Raw genomic sequence first — 13,756 nt, forward strand, 5'->3', positions numbered from 1 at the left:
TCACAAGAGGGGATACAGATAATTAAACGTTACTAGAACCACCACCACACGAATACTACACAGCAGTAGACATTAATGTACTCGGTGATGTCCGTTTTCCTTCTCTGCCAAGTCCTGCGGCACGTTCGGACTCTTCTACGGTGTACGCAGGCTCCTTGAGCGCTCGGCACCTCTTTTTGTGTACCTTGCTTTTCCAATGCGAACAGAGTGCAACATCAGTTTCGAAATATCTTGGCGTGGAGCTGATTCAGCGTCTCCGTGCAATCCGTGCGACCACGCACCTTGCGCACTCCACGCAGTAGTGCTGAGCTAATCCCGGTTTGTCAAAATCGAGGGGTTGTGCCTCGAGCGCGGCACGATTCTGCGTAAAAGAGGTGCGCATCAGGACGTCAACAATTCATCATCCGGAGCGCAATCTCTCTGGTCGCTGAGACGACGCACTTTGGGATCGAGGTCGATCAGTTGTATCTGATCGAGATCTCTGGTTCGAGCCTGGAAGTAGGAGAGCTGGGTCAGGACTTGGGGAGGAACAAGAGTTAGAACTTGAGTTTAAGGGTGCGCACTCTGGTTCGGGAAGCTCTGTGAATGTCACGTTGGGATTTATGAGTTCGAGAGCGACGGACACGACCCATTGTGGCAGCCTAACGTCCTTCGAACGGCTTCCAGACGATACAAGCTGGAGAATACAGCGTGTCGTTCTAGTGAAACGTTGAGAGTACTGTGAGAGTCTAACAGCTGGTATTTTTTCGTTTAGGCAAACGTAAGCAAGATTACACTATCCACGACCAAACCAAATCTTTCCTCTACTATTGAATTGATGTACATTGGGCAGGAGGTAAGTGCACTTTACGCCCTCAACCACCACCGATATCAGGAAAAAGAGGGCACTGCCCCCAGGTGAACGGTACAACGATTTTGCAGTGACACACAACGAGTGACGAGGAAGACACGTTGATTAGGTCTTCGACATGGATTGGTTCCTGCAAGACGACGAGCAAAAGTAATCGGAGCCACTCTGCGGGTAGCGTTTGCACATAATGCAGGGTGCTTCCAATCCCAATGTGACCGCCTCCCTGGGTTCGTTGCGCTCAGGAGTTGGAAGATAGAATGGAAGGGAGACCACACTTACTCCCTGTGTTTAATCGAGCAGTAATTGGTCTTGACACCGCTCTTGTCTATATGAACTTGCTTACCACAGTGTGGAATGGCACATGTCCCAGGAGCACTTCGTGACGACTGCACGGTAGGGTTCCCCGGCTTCCCGGCTCGCTTTGCAGTCGCAGGCGCTGCAACGGGTGCGGCGACGACCGGCTCTTCCTCATCAGAATCTGTTGGATAAGCACTTAGGTCGGTACCCGTATTCTCATCACTCTCGTCGCATTCCTCTTCATCGGAGGTATCATCTGGCCGGGTATTAGGACAAATCACTCTGCCACAGCCGTGCCTACCATACCTTGAGATACAGGGACTTTCCCCTGGGGTGCTTTTGTCACGTTGTGGGGACGTTTAGGAGCAGGAGCGTTCTGGGGTGGGTAGGGAACGTGAGGTGCGTTCGGTTTCGTAGCTTGCTTTCCCTGGACGGTTGCTTGGTTACTCTGCGACGGGTTTGCAAGTGCCGCACAGGATTTGGTGCAATAGTCGAAGTTGCTGAACTTTGGTTTCTTTCCACAATACTATAGGTGCAGATCGCGTGAGGAGATGTGATGGGCGTGATATCGAATCGTGATTGATCGGCGCTCGACTCACATCGCAAAGTTGAACCGCTTTCTGGGGTATTCCAGGTGGTGCTGCTCGATTGCGACCCGTGCTGGACGCCTTTGGTTGCAAATGAGCAGGTCCTCTAAGTCCGTTCGCTTGAGAGGCGCACGTCTTTCCGCAATATTTGTGAGTGCCAAATGTTGGTTTCTTGTGGCAACTCTGCAGCCTTTTTAGCTGGACACAGCAGACGGTAATGACAGCTGCACACCTCGCAAAGACCTGGCGCCATGGTACGATCGAACTTTTCGCTGTTCCCGACACTCCAAAGAGCTTGTCAAGATAGATCAAGTTGGATACACTGCATGCGGGCATGCCTCGTGGTCCACGGTTGGATCCGTGGCTCAACCCACAATACCGCAAGCGTGCGCTGTGCACATGGCCCCTGTGGTCTGGCTGCGGTATTTATCTTGATCTTGGATCGGATATGACTATGTATTAGAGATCTTGCATGGTTATGGCGGCCCCCATTTGGGATCCGTCCTGCTTGATCAGACTCTTTCTGTCACAGCAAATGGACTACTTTCGCGTTGGAGATGAAATAAGAAGCTCCCGCAATTTGATTTTTGAGGAACCAGATCAAACACGTTGCATCCTCGATGCCAGTCCATTCGAGGATAACGACCATCCACATTGCAAGTTGCTCATAGCGGATGTATTCTAGCCAGGAGTTTGCAACGAGGCACCCCCTAACACTTATCGATGACTGACGGCTGATATCTCTGCTCGTACTTTTCGTGCGGTTTGCTAACTCTTGCCGCCGGCATACTGTATATGGGAAGACTCGATGACCGCGCCTCGCATAGACATAACCTTCGCAAGCTCCACTCACCCTGTCATGCAGCAATCCAGGCTGACCTCTCACTTGGCTTTGGTATATATCACAACGTATCTTGGAGTAATAGCAGCCGGGTCTCGAACCACAATCAAGTCGTCCGTCAGAACCTGGGAGCTTCCATCAGCAGATAGAAGTTCAGGGTTTGGAATAACAAACCGAGTTGTTTTTACTCGGAACTTGAGGTAGGACAACATCACATGCGATCATCACCCGATACGGTGAGCTCAAGCATGAAGTTGCAAAACGGTCTGCCCCAAAGGGATTAGTGCAAGAGTACAAACCATTCCCGTGTCTATGTGCACGGTGCTGTCAATGACTACAAAGGTTCCATGACAGCGGACACGTACCGTCCTTTATTGAAGGGAGCACCAAACGCGATCTCCCTGAAAGCGGACTTGACAATGTTGCAGATGCCACATGAGCCCCAGGTACACAACGTCGGCCCATTGGTTCCCATGTCACATATACACTGGGAAGCGTGGAAGGTGCGAAATAGCCGCATACCCCCAGTCGATTTCAGGTGTTGGCTGATAGCAGATATGTTATTCGCGCGATTGCGTGTATGATCACAGTCTCACTAACCAATATGAATCTTTTTCATCGGCGATGGCAGGCGGATATGATATTTCGAATAACTGCTCGATCGTTGCTGAGTTTCCATCACTCCATCTGTCATTCCACTCGCGCTCGACTACTCGAGTTGCATCAGGATCAACATATCGTCGATTGGAGATCGTGGCACGCACATTCTCTCCACACAGTACCTGAATTGTTGATATTCCACATTCGCGGTGCATCAGCGGGTAGCTGTGCGCATCTGGAGCACATCTGGCCATTTGTCTGGGGTAAGATTTTGCAGCGGGAGCATCCTTGCACGAGGCCGGTACCGACCCCTTGTCTGTGATAAGATGTGAGAAACCGGGGGATGCGTCGCGGATGAGAGATGACGCACTTTGCATGACCTTCTGAACAGAAACCTTGGAAAGTGGGATCCACCACATTCCTACAGCCCCTGATCCTGCAAGTAGGAGACTTTGTGGCGGCACCGGTGGTAGAGCCGCGAGCAGCGCATGTTCGTCCACAGAACGAGTGCGTCGCTCCCGAAGAGTCTACATATTTCGGTTTGATTCCACAAACCTACGGCGTAGAGGATACACGTCTCAGAGGACGGAGTACGTAGGACACACTATGGTCCTTTACAAACGCACCTCACATAAATTACCGTTACTTGTCGAACTTGTTATCGCTCTTCGTGAAGAGGTCATTCTTGTTCTTGGAGGGTGAGATACAGCAGCGCTCTGTGCGTTTTGAATTCGCCCATATGGAAGGCGGCTCTGGTCCAGTCTCCAACACGTGTTAACCACACATCGGGATTTCGCCTGGTTTCGGTGCGTATCGGGAGCGTCCAAGATGCGTCCTACCGCGGGCCAGCGAGGGACATGCCCACACCATGTGTCGCCCTCTCAGAGTCCGTCTAAGGCTGGGGCGTCGCATCACCCGTCACTGTATAAGACTGTAGACGCCGTCGCGGCATTATAATAGTCTCAATTCAAGGATCCCCAAAATCGTTTCGAACATGTCGCCATCCTCATCTCCATCGCCACCATCCACAGGTTCCAAACACAGTGGGTCGAAGGTACCTGACCAGGGGCAGACCTCCGCGACGTATCAGATCGATATCGTGCAGAGGATGCGCGTCACCTCTGACGGGCCTCTGGAGTCTGACGAGATAGACCAGATCAAGAACAAGCTCGAACGGTCATTGCAGCGCGACCTTGGCGGGTACTTATCCAGTGATGAGAGCAGTAGCACTAAGATAAGCATCACCGAGACCAGTGTCAACGTGCTGAGAAAGGGTGGGCGCGACAGAACACTCTCGTCTTCTGCATCTTTCCCATCCTTCTCCTTCACGAGCACTCAAACCCTGGGAGCCGCTTGGTCACCGCAGCGGCACAAAAGCCAGCCTTCACAAGAGGCCTCCTCGAAGCGGGCTCCTCAGAGAATCCTATTTTACCATGCACATGATCCGTACTACGGTTTCACCAACTTCTCACCTGATCCAGTGGAATACCATGGTAAAACATATCCAACGAGCGAGCATCTGTTCCAATCATTAAAGGTGAGTGTTCTTCGCCCGATATAGGCGCGTCCCACCACCGTCCGATTCTCAATATTTTTTATCATACGACCTATTGTTGCACGGCGTGTGGGTTCGCCTGGCAAGTTTCTACCCCACCGCCCTGAACTGGCAGAGCACATGAGAACGTGCTCGAAGCGACCACGCGTCGTGTTTGACGAAGCTCATAGGTTCAGCCCGGAGGCCCGTCCAGACTGGCTCAAAGTCAGAATCGAAATGGTGAGTCCTTGTTGGACACTCTTCATCATTCCGAAGCTTCTCGTGCGGCCAAACGATGTTGCTTGCTGATACGATTACCAGATGGATTTAGCACTGTGGCACAAGTTCACGCAGAACACAAACCTCAAGGATGAACTTCTTTCGACAGGCGATGCAGAGCTAGTGGAGGTAAGCGATGCCTTTTTCTCCCTACCTCTGGTACCGCAGCCGATACTGAGAACTTTCCTTCTCTTCGCATCCCTCCCAAAGGACTCAGACAAGGACGCATTCTGGGGAGTAGGGCCCGACGGAAAGGGGGGGAACCAGCTCGGGAAAGCGTTGCAGAGACTCAGGACGAAACTGCGCGATGCCAGTACGACAGCGAACGGTCATGGTCGGAGCAAGGCAAGGCTGATTTAAGCAAGACAATGCATCTTCAGTAAAACCTTGCCACTGTTACGACACGCGGAACGGCATTCCGTTTTACAATCGTCATATCATAGATAATACACCATGAACCGTTTCGTAAATAGGGATTCTCTACCTATGAACCGGATATCATCGATTGAGGACTGTTGGCAGCGGCGTTGATTTCATTTCATCCCAAGGAGGGAGACGTTATCACCTCCTTAACGACCTCTTCCCCGGGTGGAAAACGTCTACCCATAGACACCGTTTGTTCGTCGGCCGAGACCCGCACATGCTTTGAGTAACCCGAGGGATAGTGCAAAACTATTGCCGTAGACCGGACATCGTTTCGACAGCCTCGAGCAGCTCTATCGACCCAACTGCGCAGAATTGTCCTCGGTCAACGACTTTTGCGAGGGGTTTACAGTTACATCTGGCAGATATTCTCACCATAGATGTCAGCAATATGAAACATGACACTCAGCAACGAGTTATCGGGGAAAGATGCACACGTTGACAAGATTTTGGCAAAAGAGTCCTGAGGAACAGAAAAAGAACCGCGTCACATGGCATAATGCAGCGGGCCGCGAGCGGCAGGGGAACGTGAAGAAGGCGAAGCCAGAAACAGGCAGAAGAGGAGCAGCTATACACCAGACGCACCCTACATACGTCCCTTCAGACATGTCGCCTGCATGACACCTTGTAAAAACGGCACCTCAATGTGGCAGGCAAAACACATTCCGTGCAGCCCAACATTTCTCGATTCGATCGCCGTCACCGCGTTAACCTTGCCGGTCAACGGTCGAACTTCGCTCAACAGATCTAAAGGCGATCCAGGAAGGAGTGATCGCACGACGACGCACAGCACGAATGACACGTCTGTCGCTGCGGTCACACACACGCCACGCCACATCCGATTAATCGAACGCGTACGTGTATATGGATATGGATATGGATGTGAGATATGAACCAGGTGTGGGGCGTTACCAAGTTTGGAGGCGAGTGGACAGTGGAGCGGACTTACGATTACAATGGCTGTGAGATGACGCACGAGGTGCGCGATAGGTGGTTCTGGCCAACTAGGTCTGCGCGATCTGTTCACATTCATTGAGCATCTAAAACGTCTTAGTTAACATAATTTCCAACAGAAAAGAGGCGGAAGTAAGAGATAGATGTTACCAAACACGAAATAGGAAGCTCAAGAGACCCACACGCCTAACATCCACTTTCCGAAGCCAACTTCATTCCTAATGCTCAGAAGGCCCGCCGATTTTAATCTATTCACTAAAAGGATTGTGTCCAATTGTAGATGTCACTGTCGTACTCGAGTCGTCTGGTGTATAGCGGTCCAGAACCTCGGTATCGCTACCCCCTCAGAGCGGGCAGATGCAGAAAAAGGAGATGGACCTGTACCACCTCCTCACTGCATTAAAAAAGCGCACAGGAGGTAGAATGAGCGGACAGCAAGGAAAAGTCTGCCATGTGAGCGAATATTAGCCCATGTAGGCCAGTCCAGTTCACCGGATAAAAGATTTAAAAAATACTCGAACCCAAGAAAAAAGAGGGAGGTGGATAATTACCGCACTGACTGTTCCCACCTATTCACCCCCCTCATCGTGGACCGTTCAAAGTGGTGCGGTCGACGACACGCATGCATGCTTCGTTTGGGTTGGTACAGCAGCTGAATTCGGACGGTCACCATGCCCTGCGTTGCGTCATATGAAAACGAAACAAATGAAGTGCCATTGTTTGACCCTTGTCTCACACACAGCCTTCAAATACAATCACTCGGCGCAGTAGGCAGGGCAGACAGGAAGTGCAAAAGAAAAATGAAGCCCATGCTATGGTGTGACAAGCCAGCCAGCAGGTAGGAAGCACGAGCACAGGGCTCAGAAAGTCACAAGGAGAGGCAGGCGAATAAATTAGGAATGGTACGCACCCATATCGATGTCACTGAACAGCCCGCCGACCTGGTTCACGTCTATGTGATCCAGTACGCCAACGATCTCCGAACTGGTACGTTGGTGTACCGTGAAGAGAGGATCGAGAGGGTCGTGCGAGGCTTCCTGTGTAATTGGCACTTTCAGACTGTTGATGATCGACGTGTTCTTGGTGGTCGCCGTCATTCCGGTAGTTGTGAGTTCCAGTTAATTTCCAGCCTTCTATCCTCTGTAAGTATGGCAGTGGCCGCGGCCGCGAATGATTAAGAGGGTACCGATGATGATGGTTCTGGTGGTGGCGTTCATATCAGGTCAAACGGAAGTAGCGTTTTGCACCAACCGTTCAATTCGAGACAAAGACATCCTGCCCCTGCACGCAGGATGGCACCGAAACAGGAGAACACGAAGATGAACCAGGTGACAACGGCTGCATTTGGATCACCGTTGTCCTGGTTCTATACAAGGGTATGAACCAGTTAGCGAGGATAAACATGAACATGGAGGGCATACAGTTCCCTCATGGACGTTACGAGGACTTAGTTTGGTGACTCTGTAAGCGTGCACATGGGATACGGGTATGGGAAACTGGTATCCTGCCGTGGACATCAACCTATCGAACAATCGTTAGGTGATAATCATGCTATCAGGCAAGATCGTGAGTTCCCATAATCGCTCTACAGCAACGCGTACGTGTTTTCCTTCGTTAGTGTTGCCGTGGCTTGTTTCTTTGCTTCCTCCTCTTTCTTCTCCGGTTTCTACCGTTGTCTTTTTGAAGATCGATTTTTAAGACTTGCACATGCTTGTCGTTGATCGCTGACTGCGGGGGCACATAAGGATCAATCGTAATTGCAGTAGCTAGCAGTCGAACGTACAAGATGACGTACCGAGAACAAAACTCGACATCAACTACGATTATGTAAAGCCTGCAGAGCTACCGAGGATCGGATGGGTAAGTAGCCAGTAGGCAGGTTATTGATTACTGTACTTGTTTTTCTACATCATCTACATATACCGTCGCAAATTTCCTACCAAATGACTCGGGGCACTCCTCCCCTAGTCTTTTGCTTGTGCGAGTACATAAAGTAACACAAGGCGGCACTGTCTCGAGCGACGCACCAACCGCCATCTTCGACCAACAATGTGCCGCAGATAAGCGCTGACGCGTATGGTGCTTGTACAGGATATCTGGGGAGTCACTGAGCCGAATGTCGAGAAGGAAAAGGACGTCGCCATGTGCGAGATGGATACGCAGCTGCGCTGGATTGGCTCTGGTGTCGATCGTGATCGTGGGCATGATCATGGGTTGCTGTGTTCGACGATGAGAGTGAGACGGTGCTAGCAATTAACCGGCGAACAGTGAGTGAGCATGGCACCTGGCGCGGCCACGGCTGGAATGCACGCGCTATTCTCTAAAAGTGACTTACGCAATAGCTAACGATATCACGCCACCTAGCTGGACGACAGCCATAATTCGTACCTTGGATGTAGGAGAGCGCAGGGGGACGAAACGTCCAAGAAATCAAAACACTACACCTGGGAGATATGTCAAGGCCCATATCAAGTGATAAATGATATCCAACTCCAAAAAGGTGTATAGTTCGAGAACATTTTTTGCGAGTGATAGAAATATGAAGCAGGGGAACGTCGTCGTTCAATGCAAGCTGGGAAATCGAGATAGGACCCGCCACGCAAATACAATGAGTCATACGACAGCATGAGTAGTATTGCGCAAGTAAACCCAGGTTAGCACTCGGAGGGGGTTCTCCGTACTGTAACAGTGAGAAATTACAAGTGAGATCGCACGTTGCGGTGGTACCAATGGTCCAGCCGCGGTGCAGGTCCGTCCACAAGAGTACGTCACTCTGGAGGCGTCTTTGTAGACTGATTTGAACCTACCATGGAGGATGCGGACGCCAAGACACGGGGACAGCTATCCCTCTCGTGTAGATCGTTATGCAATCACATGTTTGAGCTCACCGTGTGCCAATCTGCAAAACTACCCGAGAGAATACCAGCCCACAGCAGCCTCTGTTTGGAGGTGACTTGTTGTAAGACTCCCTTCGCGTTCGCCAAGACACCTGTTGTCCAATGAGAAGACTTGCTGAAGTGCGGAAGAGCTGCTAACGACCACGTCGCGTAGCTGTTTCTCAGATTGAGTAGGGTGCATGTGATACTGTCCTACCTCAGCTTCCAAACGGAAACGAGTCGATTTGCTGACCAGATCTGCACCTCTACCTACTGGTGGAAGCTCGGGGTCCCTGAACGGGGAGCAGCCCAACAACATAATACCAGTGTTGACGTAGGACGTGTACCATGTGCCGCAAACTTCTTGGAACTTGTACAAAGGAGCTTGACACAGCCTATGATTGAAAAGGCCTCGGTAGTCAGCGAGTGCGGGCAGAGCCGAGGCGGTATGTACACCGTTTTGAGCGTGTTGGAACCCCACATTAAGAGTAGAGCGACCTATCACTGGTAACCCGCTTCATCCAGGTAGTTGTGGCGTCGACAGAAACATATAGAGGACACAACTGGCACAACGCCACCGTGCGAGTTGGTGTATCTTTGCGGCGCAGGTGTGTGGGCGGCTTGAAGGTGTATGTACATTTCAGAGGTACATGCATCAGTGTCGACATGTGCTGGAACAGAAATTTGATTGGGTTAGGGGACTCCGGGAAGCCGAGAGCAAGTGTTGCTGACGTAATAATCCCCGAAACCTGCTCACCCTATACTTTACATGTACTCCAACAACAGCCAGAAATGAACGACTAATATCCTGGACAAGCTCTGCACAACCTGATAACCCGGTACATGTAGGTTGCTAGGTATCATACGGGAAGAAATTCAACATAGAGAAAGTAGACCAAGAGATGAATTCTTAAAGTTTAATTTGCACAGCAGGCTGTCCCGCTCGTTCCGTTAGAATGATGTCCATCGGTGCCATTGGTATCGAATGCAGGTTGACTCTGAAGGTCGTTAGTACCAGGGACATCCATACTAGGGTTTTTGGTGAAGAAACTAGAGGGCTTAAATAGGACGTTGATATGCTCTACGGGCATGCTAATGGACATTGCTTAAACTTGTGCGAGTGCAAAGCAAGAAATAGAACTTACACAGGCCAGTCTTCCGGGCGGGGAATATGAGTAGTTCCTAGGGAGCAAAGAAGGGCAAGTTCAGACTGTCGAAGAGACGGTGTACACGAAGCGACGTACCAACCGTAAGGAAGATAACAATATCTTCGTTCTCGATGCTACCGTCCCCCTCGTTCACCCATTTCCCAACGGAATCCTTTGGCTCTTCCCGCGTTTGAGGGACATACCTGCCACTAGGGAATGTTCTCGAGCCTTTCGGACCTTCGTCATCTCTCACGACCCAAAGCTGCTTGTTGGCGAAAGAAGCTCTGCGTGCAACCCAAGAGTCTTGCTTCGCCATGAGTGGAACCGCGCCACCCTTCATCATGATTGCATACGACGATGGCTTGCCTGACGAGTAGTGAGTCTTGTTCAGGTTCGCGATGCGCCAACGACGCTCGGACGCCCAGTCGAAGTCCCGCGCGCCATCTTCAACTTGAGACTTGAGGATGCGATCCTTGACAACGAAGGCATTACCAGCAAAGTTCTCCTTCGAACCCGTCGGTGCATCAACAGCCATGATTTCTGACTCGATAACTGAGTTCTGTAGGCCATCAAGCATTGGGTCGACACGAAGGGAGAAAATATGCTGGTGGAACTGAGCGTTGATACGAGGGGCGACAGTTGTTCCATGAGGAGTAGGCTCATCGAAGTCGGTGACGCAAACTTGCAAAATACCTGTGAGACGAATCTCAAGCTCGACATTACCATCCTGGTAGAAATAGTAATTCCAGATGTATTCTACGCGCAAAGTCATTAGTAACTGCCACGAGGCCGAAAGGAACACGAAGGCACTCTCACCATAGTTGGCGAGTGTGCAAACCATACTGACGACGAGACGTCGGCTTCTCACAGTCCGGGAGCGACCACCTGGACGGTAGTCAGTGTGCTTCCAAAGGACACCTGCATCTTCTTCATGAATACAAATGACGTTTTTGACAATGACTGCTGCGCCCGAATTGTCAACAAAGGCGCCGCCCTGCCAGTATAAAGCAGTGCAATCAGCGAGTGTCTACCGCAGTGATCAGCAGGCTTCGCACCAAGTAGTGAATCTTTCCCAAGCAATCACAACCGAGGGAAAGCTCATTAGCCACCATGCCCATACCATATTCACCTCTACAGAGCGCTGTGAACGCGGCATGTAGTTTTCATCATGTATTCACTCACGAGTCGAAGGCGAATTTCCTTGAATGCGGGGATTCGGGAGAACCATAGGGGACAAGCATCTCAGCCACCGAAAGACGGTAAAAGATTGGTCGTATTTCTCCATCATCGTCGTATGTGATCGTCGACAACACAATACCCTCGCGGAAGCTGTAAGCTAATTTTTCATCATTACACAATCACAAGACTGACTTGACATGTAAGAATACTTACCTATGTGCATCTTCCATTTCTGCCACTCTAGCACATTACCGTGCATTTTGAAAGAAACTCCTTCGGGTTGAATGACATGGAAAGGTTTCACATCATCGCGTTCCTTGTAATTTGGATCTGCCTCCTTCATGAGATCAGGAAGGAACTCATAACGCGCCAGGGGGGGCTGGACACGTGGACGATTTGCTCCCTGGAAGGCATCATCTGAAAGAGGCAGTGGCTGTGTTGTAGGAGCTGACAGCTTGACACTTCCATCGGCTTCCTTCCTCCACGCGGGCGGGAAATCAATACGGACAATCTTTCTTGCGATCGCATCGATGACTGGAATGAAGTCCTAGAGTAACGTGAAGGACAAGGCAGGGCGAATGAACGCAAAAAAAATTACCAGAGGGTGGGCGTAAAGGTTTTCATGCTTCGAAAACCGGGCAAACAAAAACGCCTGCGCAAGTCGCCGGTCTTTCGGGAATCGATCATCCCAACCAATAACCCACCCGTCAGCATATATTTGGTGAGGTTCAATACCTAGTTTCTCACGTCAGATCAATCGAAATACAGAGCGTACCTCACCTACCGACTTCCTTTGCTAGGGCTTGTATCCTGGGATCATTCTGCACGATAATCTCACAGTTAATGAGTTCGTCCATAGTGATGTTCGGTTGTGTACCCTCCGAAAGACGTTCCAGGGATTCTACTTTCCATTCCTCTTCGACGAGTGCCAAAACAGCATTATAAGCAGTTCTATAACGTAGCGTTTAACTTTGACACATCGGATATGAAAGTGATACGAACCCAGTTACAGCATCAAAGAACTAACTGAGATATGAGCGGTTAATGGACTCGGTGACTACCCAAACTCACGTCTGACTCTGCCTTCCTAACAATGTTGGTGGGAACTTCTGGCTTGCCACCAGGCGTGACTGGAATACCCAGGGCGGCAAGGACAGCCCTCTTTGGAGGAGGTAAAAGGAAGCAGGTTACGAATCTTAATGCTTTGATACCCGTGTGTTCGACTGTGTATTTCCTCACAGTCAAGGTGACTGCATTAAGCTGATGAGAGGCAACAGTCGGTCAGTTGTTAGCTGTAGTCGTTAGGCTACGCACCTCATCTGGCGTCAGAGGGTCAAGGGGGTGGTGTACTTCCGCAACTTTGTTATGAGCGTATACGTGGGCTGCCGAGTCTGTAGAGGGGATCAAGGAAACCATGGCTGGACGGACAGGGATATGTTGGTATGTCCTGGTGTGCCAACGAACATGCCGGGTTTTATAGGATCGGCACTGGTGGGCCGTGTCCGCTGGAGTAGGTAAGCTCAGGGACAAAATATCCACACATGTGGAGCTAGATACACTATCTTACCGCTTGCCTCGAGCTCAGCTCATCACTCGTGAGGTTGTATCCCGCTGTTCCACTGGGATGCCCAGGAACTTGCGTGTGACCGTTCGTTGGCACAGATCAAAAGCATATCATTGGTGTACATATTTCCAGTGGCCGTGTTTCAAACTAGTCCGAGCTTGGCGGGACTGCGCGGGGCCAAGGAAAATTAATAAGCTTGAGTACTGCTTCGGGGATTGACTTTAGCCAAATGCTTTGACTACGGACATAGTATTCACGCCTGGATTTATATCCAGAGTACGGCTTGCCATCTACAACATGAATGATACAGTTCATCATATAAACTGGTATTGTGTTAGATCTACACTCGATGATCAGTGCAACCGATGTTCAAACAAATGTACCGTCCTTCGTGACACATTGTAAATTGACGAAGCACTTACTGTCGGCCGTAGAGACGGTGCACGGCCGGCAAGCTCGGACCACACCAAGAACGAGGTCTCAGCCCTACCCTGCCGGTAGATCCTAATCTGACGACGAAAGTCGCAGGCTCGCCGTGTCAACCTTCTCCCGGGAGTGCGAGTGCTGACATTGTTCCATTTTTTACCCACCTTAGGTGGTACCTGTCAGAGGAACTTGATTATT

The 13,756-nt window shown here is 50.5% G+C and overlaps 5 protein-coding genes across 5 annotated transcripts; 1 reads left to right on the forward strand and 4 right to left on the reverse strand.

Annotated features, from left to right (window-relative positions):
* Positions 1 to 55: 55 nt before the first annotated feature.
* Positions 56 to 632, reverse strand: F5J12DRAFT_904989 (uncharacterized protein; the record flags this gene model as incomplete). The annotated part of the gene is made up of 4 exons (XM_051748603.1): positions 56 to 230; positions 282 to 361; positions 442 to 492; positions 564 to 632. The coding sequence occupies 4 exons, from the start codon at positions 630 to 632 to the stop codon at positions 56 to 58; spliced, it is 375 nt and encodes a 124-aa protein (XP_051601544.1).
* Positions 633 to 737: 105 nt separating this feature from the next.
* Positions 738 to 2,096, reverse strand: F5J12DRAFT_572345 (uncharacterized protein). The gene is made up of 6 exons (XM_051740116.1): positions 1,967 to 2,096; positions 1,747 to 1,917; positions 1,454 to 1,673; positions 1,309 to 1,403; positions 1,194 to 1,257; positions 738 to 1,073 (listed from the first exon to the last, which is right to left on the reverse strand). Exons 1-6 carry the CDS (start codon positions 1,985 to 1,987, stop codon positions 871 to 873), a joined length of 774 nt encoding a protein of 257 aa, XP_051601545.1. The 5' UTR covers positions 1,988 to 2,096; the 3' UTR covers positions 738 to 870.
* A 173-nt stretch (positions 2,097 to 2,269) lies between these two features.
* F5J12DRAFT_572656 (uncharacterized protein) lies at positions 2,270 to 4,013 on the reverse strand. The gene is made up of 8 exons (XM_051740117.1): positions 3,802 to 4,013; positions 3,546 to 3,730; positions 3,340 to 3,491; positions 3,176 to 3,284; positions 2,941 to 3,120; positions 2,750 to 2,885; positions 2,588 to 2,700; positions 2,270 to 2,523 (listed from the first exon to the last, which is right to left on the reverse strand). The coding sequence occupies exons 1-7, from the start codon at positions 3,856 to 3,858 to the stop codon at positions 2,617 to 2,619; spliced, it is 903 nt and encodes a 300-aa protein (XP_051601546.1). The 5' UTR covers positions 3,859 to 4,013; the 3' UTR covers positions 2,270 to 2,523; positions 2,588 to 2,616.
* A 156-nt stretch (positions 4,014 to 4,169) lies between these two features.
* On the forward strand, positions 4,170 to 5,348 carry F5J12DRAFT_891455 (uncharacterized protein; the record flags this gene model as incomplete). Its single annotated transcript, XM_051747491.1, has 3 exons — positions 4,170 to 4,712; positions 4,737 to 4,949; positions 5,031 to 5,348. 3 exons carry the CDS (start codon positions 4,170 to 4,172, stop codon positions 5,346 to 5,348), a joined length of 1,074 nt encoding a protein of 357 aa, XP_051601547.1.
* Positions 5,349 to 9,968: 4,620 nt separating this feature from the next.
* F5J12DRAFT_822943 (copper amine oxidase) lies at positions 9,969 to 13,382 on the reverse strand. Its single transcript, XM_051745368.1, has 13 exons — positions 13,136 to 13,382; positions 12,883 to 13,073; positions 12,640 to 12,828; positions 12,571 to 12,590; positions 12,353 to 12,519; positions 12,167 to 12,303; positions 11,782 to 12,115; positions 11,572 to 11,725; positions 11,445 to 11,520; positions 11,206 to 11,383; positions 10,486 to 11,145; positions 10,387 to 10,423; positions 9,969 to 10,333 (listed from the first exon to the last, which is right to left on the reverse strand). Exons 2-13 carry the CDS (start codon positions 12,982 to 12,984, stop codon positions 10,159 to 10,161), a joined length of 2,229 nt encoding a protein of 742 aa, XP_051601548.1. The 5' UTR covers positions 12,985 to 13,073; positions 13,136 to 13,382; the 3' UTR covers positions 9,969 to 10,158.
* Positions 13,383 to 13,756: the final 374 nt, after the last annotated feature.

This window comes from Pisolithus orientalis, assembly GCF_024613125.1.
Source record: "Pisolithus orientalis strain OTSU chromosome Unknown F5J12scaffold_9, whole genome shotgun sequence".
Classification (NCBI taxonomy): domain Eukaryota; kingdom Fungi; phylum Basidiomycota; class Agaricomycetes; order Boletales; family Pisolithaceae; genus Pisolithus; species Pisolithus orientalis.